The 8039-nt window shown below is 39.8% G+C and overlaps 2 protein-coding genes across 4 annotated transcripts; both read left to right on the top strand.

Moving 5' to 3' along the window:
* Positions 1 to 995: 995 nt before the first annotated feature.
* rpl27a (ribosomal protein L27a) lies at positions 996 to 4020 on the top strand. Its single transcript, XM_079162511.1, has 5 exons — positions 996 to 1056; positions 1739 to 1802; positions 1897 to 1972; positions 2668 to 2842; positions 3843 to 4020. The coding sequence occupies exons 1-5, from the start codon at positions 1054 to 1056 to the stop codon at positions 3969 to 3971; spliced, it is 447 nt and encodes a 148-aa protein (XP_079018637.1). The 5' UTR covers positions 996 to 1053; the 3' UTR covers positions 3972 to 4020.
* A 764-nt stretch (positions 4021 to 4784) lies between these two features.
* Positions 4785 to 6612, top strand: akip1 (A kinase (PRKA) interacting protein 1). 3 transcript variants are annotated; one of them, XM_079162438.1, is made up of 5 exons: positions 4785 to 4879; positions 5195 to 5387; positions 5504 to 5578; positions 5660 to 5800; positions 6241 to 6612. In XM_079162438.1, exons 2-5 carry the CDS (start codon positions 5229 to 5231, stop codon positions 6388 to 6390), a joined length of 525 nt encoding a protein of 174 aa, XP_079018564.1. In that variant the 5' UTR covers positions 4785 to 4879; positions 5195 to 5228; the 3' UTR covers positions 6391 to 6612. The 3 variants fall into 3 exon arrangements, with proteins under 3 accessions (XP_079018564.1, XP_079018565.1, XP_079018563.1); XM_079162439.1 differs by having other exon boundaries at positions 4802 to 5039; positions 5547 to 5578; XM_079162437.1 differs by having other exon boundaries at positions 4802 to 5039.
* The last annotated feature ends 1427 nt before the right edge of the window (positions 6613 to 8039 follow it).

Here is an 8039-nt window from a genome sequence, read left to right as displayed (position 1 = left end):
AATGCATGTATTTACTGTATACACACACACACATAAAATGTTTCACAAAACAAGTCTTTGCTTTGGAAAGCCAGGTGTCAAATGTGAGATGAGGATGAGCTGAGTGTGACTCTGTGTAATCATGTGGTGCAGTGTTTTTTTAAATATATATTTAAGGTTTTGTACTTTGTCGTTGATTTCTCTGTCTCTTAAAGAACCACATAGGGGCCGGCATTGCAAATTAGCATATGCTATAAATGCTCTGAAATATGGCATTGGTTCATCCTCTATAATTGTCCCTATACGAATAAACATTAAATAAATAAATACTGTATTGAAGGTATTATTGTTGAGTAGAGAAAATGATGAGAGTATATATTACATAATATTCAGATAATCAATGATAACACTGCATATCACATTTCACTGTATTTTCACCTCCGTTGAAACTTCTTCCAATATTTGGAAATAACAGCTCCTTCCCTCTTCTGTATTATTTAGGGGGTGTAACTTTCCATGAAATAACCACAACCATATGAATAAAATGTTCCAATCTAATCTCAAATTAATACAATTTAATTATAATATAATAAAATAAATGTGAAAAATATTTCAAAATATATAAAAAATATGTTTCTTGTTTTTAAATAAAAGAACTGTAAGTAAAATACAAAAGTATGAGCACTAAAATATACATTAAGTACCAAAAGTAAAAGTAGTCTACAGATTGGCACATTTAAGAATATGCTATATTTTATTGGATAATTATATTATTGATGTACGTGTAAGCATTGCTTTAATGTTGCAGCTAATTCTGACTTTACTTTATAAATATAATTTAAAAAAAATACTATAATAATCATTATGAATTGGTGGATGACAAAGTACCATGAATACAAAAGTAAAGTACAAGTACTTCCAAATTGTTCAGTACCTGTTCAGTAAATGTACTTAGTTACATATCACCACTAGGCCTCGCTGTGTGTTTCTTTTGCACTTTTGTCGCCAGGAGCCAAATCTCGCACAAAACCGCGAGGTTTACAAATCCCGTTCCTCTTTCTACTAGCCTCCAAGATGGTAGGTGCTATCACGTATCCCTGTGCTTTGAAATGCAGTTAAATCTATGTCCATCCTTGTTCATTCGTACTGCTAACTATCATCCGGTGGCGGATTACGGTGCAGCCAACTCCTACGGTCATTTGCTGGGTGTTTTGTCCTGTGATTTAATACCATTATGGGATCTTGTGAGCGGTTTGCCGTGTTGAGAGCTGGGATCTCTTCGGCCCTCAGCTGCATCAGTCAGCCAGCATATTCTCTCTATACTCTGATGTCTTAAACCGCGTACACAAAACTACCGTAGTCTGAATGAATGTAACAGCGGTAGTCCCGGTTTAATGTGTAAAAGTGCCTGGGAGTAACGTGTTAAATGTTCATTATGTTGTGAGAGTCAACAGCCTGTCGGCAGATGCAGTTGAATTAGCATTAGCTTCCTACGATGCTAGGCAGCATGAAAGCAGCTATTAAGAGATGGGTCTAAGATGTCGTTCGTTTTAAGAAAAAACTGCGTGCGAATACCTGTTTTAGTGTGAAGTATTTGCTGTTAACGGTTCGAAGTTGACAGACTACAAAGTCTGTTGATACCTCCAAGTAACGTAAGAGGTTATTTGGCTTAGCTAGCTAGCCCCACTGGCTATGATAGAACCACGATTGTTGACACTCTGTAGTTTATTCTAATCGACACCAAATCTTTTCCTAACAGCCCACAAAGCAGACCAAGACTAGGAAGCTGCGTGGCCACGTCAGCCACGGACATGGTCGCATTGGTAAGCGTTAACCTGAGTTTAAAGGTGCTCTCCATAGCTCCGTGTCACTGTGTGTGACACATGGTTCACTTCTAACTTGTCCCTCTCCCCACAGGCAAACACAGGAAGCATCCTGGAGGTCGTGGTAATGCTGGTGGTATGCATCACCACAGAATCAACTTCGACAAATAGTAAGTGCTGCATGACATGAAGAGATGCTGCTTATGTGTTGGGGTTTTCTACACGACGTGTTAATGTATTAACCCTCTGAATTAAATATGCACGTTCATGTTTACAAACACCCTGACACAGGTAAGTTTCAGTTTGTGGAAATATCTATCATAAAGGCAGATAAGTAGGTTGATCTGCAATGTTTTTCTGACATGTTACACACTTGATGTTTTATTGGTCGTTGGTCCTTTTTGTCTCGTGTTACAGTATATGTTCAGTTGGTAGTAGAGATGTGTTTTGCTGTAGAGACTAGAGTCTCACCTTGACACAACTCATTGTCTTGGTGTGCTAGAGTCCTCTTAGAGTGAAGACTGGTCCTATTCACCGACTGGCCCTTTGTAGGCCAGTCACCCACATGGGCAGTTACAAACTATTTATCACTGATGCTGCAGTCTCATAATATTAATAACTGGGGGGAAATAATCATAGAAAGTTTATCCACACTTTGACGAAGAGACATGTTTATTTCTAAACTGTCTTTGGTTAATTTTGGAGTCTGGAGAGATTTATAAGAGGAGCAACACCATTCAAATTATTGATTACTTGCCAAAGTCTGAACCTGTACAAATCTTCCAAACAGCTTAAACGTTTCCAGCCTAAGTCCTAGTACAGCAGTTAACCTTTTTTCACCTCCGTCCTCCCTGTGTCTCCTTAGCCATCCTGGGTACTTCGGTAAGGTGGGTATGAGACATTACCACTTGAAGAGAAACACAACCCACTGCCCCACCATCAACTTGGACAAGCTGTGGCAGCTGGTGAGCGAGCAGACCAGGCTCAACTACGGCAAGAAGCCCGACGGACCCACGCCCATCATCGATGCTGTGCGCGCCGTAAGTAGTGACCAATGGTGTCGTTAACGGACGGGTTGTTTTGTCTCCTCATCACTAAATGGAGGCGGAGGGTCAGTTGGGGTCTAACGTTGTGTTTTTTAAAGTATCGGCATAGCTCAAAGATTGTAGGTAAAGGAATGTGGTTACGGTAGATGTATCCTCTGTTTTGTTTTTTACTTTCTATGAATGACTATTTCCCTGGTCCTTGATCGAAGCTAAACTTCACATATATCGTACCTCTCTCTGTACTGGATGCACTGATGTCACTGTTCTCGTCTGACGTGTAGCAAGTCTATTTCCAGGTTAGCATTGTTCAGTAGAGCTGTGTATTGCTGTAGAGACTAGAGTCTCGCCTTGACACAACTCATTGTCTTGGTGTGCTAGAGTCCTCTTAGAGTGAATACTGGTCCTATTCACCGACTGGCTCTTTGTAGGCCAGTCGGCCACATGGACAGTTACAAACAACTTGATATCACCGATGCCGCGGTCTCATAAAATTAATAACCGGGTGGAAATAATCATAGAAATTATATCCACACTTTGACGAAAACCGTATAATTTTGAGACCCGTAGGAATGACTGACACAAAGTGAAAGTTTTGCTAAAGAATTGAAACATGCACAAACTTTTTGCGGTGTTACTTTAGTGACAAAGCTAATTTTCTCCCACTGTCTGTAATAGTTGTTGGTATATTTCAGTCCGTACTTAAGTGTTGCAAGCTACAATAAAAGGAATAACTGAGTCCAATGCATTTGCGTTGGATGAAGATTTGCATAACGTGAGAGTCTTCCTAACTGTATTTTCTATATAGTGTTGTACAGATATTGTGGCATTACATGGGCTTGATTTGCCACCCTTTGTAGTGTGCTGCTGGACATGAAGACAGTAGTGGAGCCATAACTTTATGGGCTTTGTCCATTTAGGGAAAGAATTTTGCCAGACAAATTCATCTTTGTGATTATCTGGTTGCACTAATGTGTTTTTTATTTTTATTTTGCAGGGCTACTACAAAGTCCTGGGCAAAGGCAAGCTGCCCAAACAGCCAGTGATCGTCAAGGCCAAGTTCTTCAGCCGACGGGCCGAGGAGAAGATCAAGGCAGTGGGAGGAGCCTGTGTGCTGATGGCATAATGTTCCTCTCAGTGTGTTTTTGCAAAAATAAACTGTATAAATGGAACTACATGATTGTCATGTCTTACTTTAAATGCCTCCATATATGGCAGTTATAATGCGTGCTGCATTTGAAGTTGTGCTCTTTTGTGAAAGGCCGCAATATTTGTTGCTGGCATTTTCAGATTGCCTGATGCCCAAATGTAGGTATCCTGCACAGTGAGGTTTGAATCAGCACAATGTGGTAACACTGTTTTTGCTTATGCAACTGTCTTGTTGGGGTCAAGTATGACTACAGGTTCCCTCAATCAAGACACCCAGCCGGTCTCATCGGGGTTACTGCAGCCCTCAATGTGAAGTTTGAAGACGTGACTTAACGTTTGAAACACGTCCTCACTTTGACAGTGAAGTGAATATGGGAACATGGAAACGTGATGACAATGCATCTTTGTTAAAGTGACCACAGGAATGGAGAAGGATTCATATGGGACCCCTCATCACTGGTTAACGGTTAAACCAGTAAATAGTTTCCATTTCCTAAGTTCCTTGTTTAATATGTTAGAGCACTGAAGAGACAAATCGATCCAGGATATATCAAGACTCAAGCAAAGACTGATTGGAGACACGTGTTTAGGGGACCACAATGAATTAGAGTAAGAAAGATATTTTTATTAAAAAGTGATGACCCTCAAAGATACACTCTCTAAGGTCTTACGAGAGCGACTGTTGACATGATTACAAATCATAGGACAAGTAAAACGGTCTCCACGTGACTGAGTGTTTGGGGCGGGGCTTAACATGCAGGATTTCCTGTCCTGTCACTTGAAAAGCACCACTGGCTACAAGCTGCAGACTGAATGAAGAAGCACCGTTTCCTGTGTTTATGTGTGTTTACTCGCTAACCGTCCAGTTCTCCGTGCGTTCAACAGGTAAACACACACAAATCATCCCTTCACTCGGGGGTTTGTTGACACAGGAACAGTGTGCCGTTATCGTGTCGAAAACGTTAATTGGAACGTGACGTATGCAATGGAACGTGAGGTTGTTTGAGGTTTGAGGTGTTGAGCTCGCGACGGCAACGGAGATAAAGTAAGTAGCGAACTAAAGTAACAAACGTTCCGCTTTACTAGTTAATCTTCACGCATGCGCTGATTTCAAGCTGAGAAGACAATTATATTTGTACTGTGAGGTAAAGGGTACGTAAGGAAAGCGGCTGAGGTCTGTCTGCTCCTTCTTTCACTCAGGTGAGGGACACCTGAGTTTATCTCGACCATCTTCATGGCAAGCCAAGCCTGGCTGGAGTCCTCTCTGCGGCGCTCTGCCAGTCTGGGCCTGGAGGTGCTGGAGCGGGCCTCCAGGCGGAGTGTAGACTGGACGAGCACTGGAGCCTCCCAGACCCCCACTACTACAGATGAAGACACAGAAATCCCCGTCAAGGTGCCCCTGCATGTTTGCTGTATATAGACCCCATCATAAAAAACAATATGTATGTATATATATATATTAGGGTGACCTGATTCTGACTCAATTCTCTTGCATTTAACATTTTGCAGAGAGCCCACACAGAGCTTGATGATGTCTTTGCAACCCTTGCAGGGCTCATGGCACAGCAGACCCATCAGTGCAAGGTCTGCCATTATTTACCTGCACCTCTACACTTTCAGCTCGGCCCTGAGCGCTCAAATGTGACTAGTTGTCTGTGTCTACAGAGGTTTTATGAGTCCGGCTGTTGCTCCGAGCCCACTGACACAGAGAGGAGCCACGTGTCCAGGTTCCACTCACGACCAGCTGTTGGGACGACGGCGCCTGTACAGTCGGCCAGAAAACATGCAACGGTGCCACACTACAAAGTAAGAAGAATCTGCTGCTTATTTTTGTCTTTGAGTCACATACAGCTTTCATGTGTCATTTGATAATTAGGAAGCAGTAAAGAGCTTAATAAAAACAAACTCAGAGGAACAGCTCCATGTCAATTCAAACAGGTTACTAATGGCCAATGTGTTAGCAAACAGCCCACAGGTGACGCAGAGTGAATAATTTAGCATCTGTAATTTCAATATTCACTGACTCTTGAGACTTATTTTGGACTTCCAATTACTGAGAAAGATATCTGGATCTTGAGCTTGCTAAATATTTAATATTCACCACCAGACACTTGAAAACACTCGGATTGTGTCCCTCAAATACATTTTCTAGGTCTGTGGTTGCTTTTTGAATTTAAAAACATAGAGAACATCGAACAAAAAAAAGTTAGCAAGTGTTTATTTAAGTAAAGTGTCTTTCTCTTCAGGGTCGTGTGTCGGCGTCGGGTGAGGATTTCTTCATCGAGGTCACACCGGGGTCGTATGCCGTCACTGCCAGCGTGCCGGAGTTACAGCAGCAGACTCAGCTGGTCAGCGTCAGAGCTGGAGAGAGCGTCAACCTCACCTTCGATCTCTGACCCCTGACCGAACCGGTCACCCTTGACCCTCAATACCAAAACTGACCAAAGCTAATGCTGTTTGTGTGTTTATTGCTTTCATTTTTAGAGTTTATATTTTAAATCAAAATGTTTTTATTTGCTGCATATTGAGAAGCCATATTTTATTGTATTTTACAACATCATGAAGTCTTAACCTGCACTTACACCGCATCAGTGTGTATAAATAAAGTTGTATTTTTTATCAAATTCATGTATCTTTTAACTTCTAACAATGTTTCTACCGTGAGGTTTATTGGTGCACTGACATATTATGTGTAAACAGTAACAGCATTGTAGCCAGAGAAAGGCCTCAGTCCCGTCGTTCGTTGCAAAAACATCTCTGATGATTACCTGTTAAATGTGGATAGATGATAAACAGCATTGTGAAAAAAGTTCAATCAGTAGCACTCCCTCAACCCTTTTTGTCGTCAATGTTAGAAAACCCAGAAGTGATTGACTTCTTCCAACCCATGCTTTAATGTGTAACCTTAATGGTGTTGCCAGTTAATGCTCACATTGATTAACATGTCTGAAGTTTAAAAAAGGGTCTTAAAAATAATTTTAATTTAAATTATCTGACATTTTGATGTGTGGTAAAGAGTTAAATCTGAACGTTCCTGTTTCAATAACAATATAGCCTGTACGGACATTTTCTGCAAACTGATACTTTGTCTAATTAAACCTTTAACAGAATAAGCAAAAACGTTAAATGAGGTGATTTTATCACACAAAAGATATAAAGTTTCATATCTGCTATATTTAAGTCGATTTTAAATCTAAATAATTGACACAATAGTTCCTCTGGTCCATAGGTCTATTTATTGCCAGACTCACTAAATTATATCCCTCCCAAAACAACAGATAATGTTGTTTGTTAAAAGAAATTACAAGTTCAAGTGAAGTTTATTCACAGTATATCTTCATACAAATACATTTCAAAGTGCTTTATGGAAACAAAAAAGGAAAATATAAAAGAGCCAAAGTACTAAAACTAGTAGAGAGATAAAAATATAAACACCAATACAATAACTAAGATGCAAATAGATTACATTATGAGAATCTTGGACCAAAAAAACGTATTAACATAATCAAGTAAGGTTTCATTGAAATGCATGAATACTGACTGCAGTGTTTTTAGATGGAAGACCACCATAACTTGTTTGTGGGACTATAATTAAAGCTGTAGCAGTTTAATGCAAATAATTATTGACTTTTTTGTTTGTGTCTCTCGTGGAACAGATACGTCACTTTATTGAATCGTGAATAGAAATAAAATGATGTTGTGAATAAAATAAAGATAATTTTCAACACAAGTTCTTTTGTTAAATCATTTTTTTTATTGAAACTTGTATTGTCATTTCCCTTTTTATACAAAAAAGATCAAAATAAAACCCAATATAGGACAACAAGAAATACAATAAAAAGTCAACATGTGTGCACGTTGCTCCACCTAATCAAAATGAGCAGAGTCTAAATTTGTGTTTGTTTTTAGATCCATAACTACAACCATAAAATGTGCTAGTATTAGTATTAATATCCCCGAGGTATAATAATACTTCATATTCCTGTATTATTACACACCTGTACACACTTAGATGTAAAGTCCCTGCGCTGGCTTTCAGTCAGTT

The sequence above is a fragment of the Pholis gunnellus genome, assembly GCF_910591455.1.
Source record: "Pholis gunnellus genome assembly, chromosome: 7".
In the NCBI taxonomy this organism is placed as follows: domain Eukaryota; kingdom Metazoa; phylum Chordata; class Actinopteri; order Perciformes; family Pholidae; genus Pholis; species Pholis gunnellus.
Note: the sequence above shows the minus strand (reverse complement) of the source record. Positions and strands in the feature narration are given on the sequence as shown.

What these genes read in the sequence shown, in the direction of transcription:
- akip1 (XM_079162438.1), top strand. Translation starts at nt 5,229, where the DNA reads ATGGCAAGCCAAGCCTGGCTGGAGTCCTCTCTGCGGCGCTCTGCCAGT. An exon ending in ACACAGAAATCCCCGTCAAG is followed by an intron (nt 5,388 to 5,503) that starts GTGCCCCTGCAT and finishes AACATTTTGCAG; the next exon opens with AGAGCCCACACAGAGCTTGA. An exon ending in CAACGGTGCCACACTACAAA is followed by an intron (nt 5,801 to 6,240) that starts GTAAGAAGAATC and finishes CTTTCTCTTCAG; the next exon opens with GGTCGTGTGTCGGCGTCGGG.
- rpl27a (XM_079162511.1), top strand. An exon ending in CCACGGACATGGTCGCATTG is followed by an intron (nt 1,803 to 1,896) that starts GTAAGCGTTAAC and finishes CTCTCCCCACAG; the next exon opens with GCAAACACAGGAAGCATCCT. An exon ending in AGAATCAACTTCGACAAATA is followed by an intron (nt 1,973 to 2,667) that starts GTAAGTGCTGCA and finishes GTGTCTCCTTAG; the next exon opens with CCATCCTGGGTACTTCGGTA.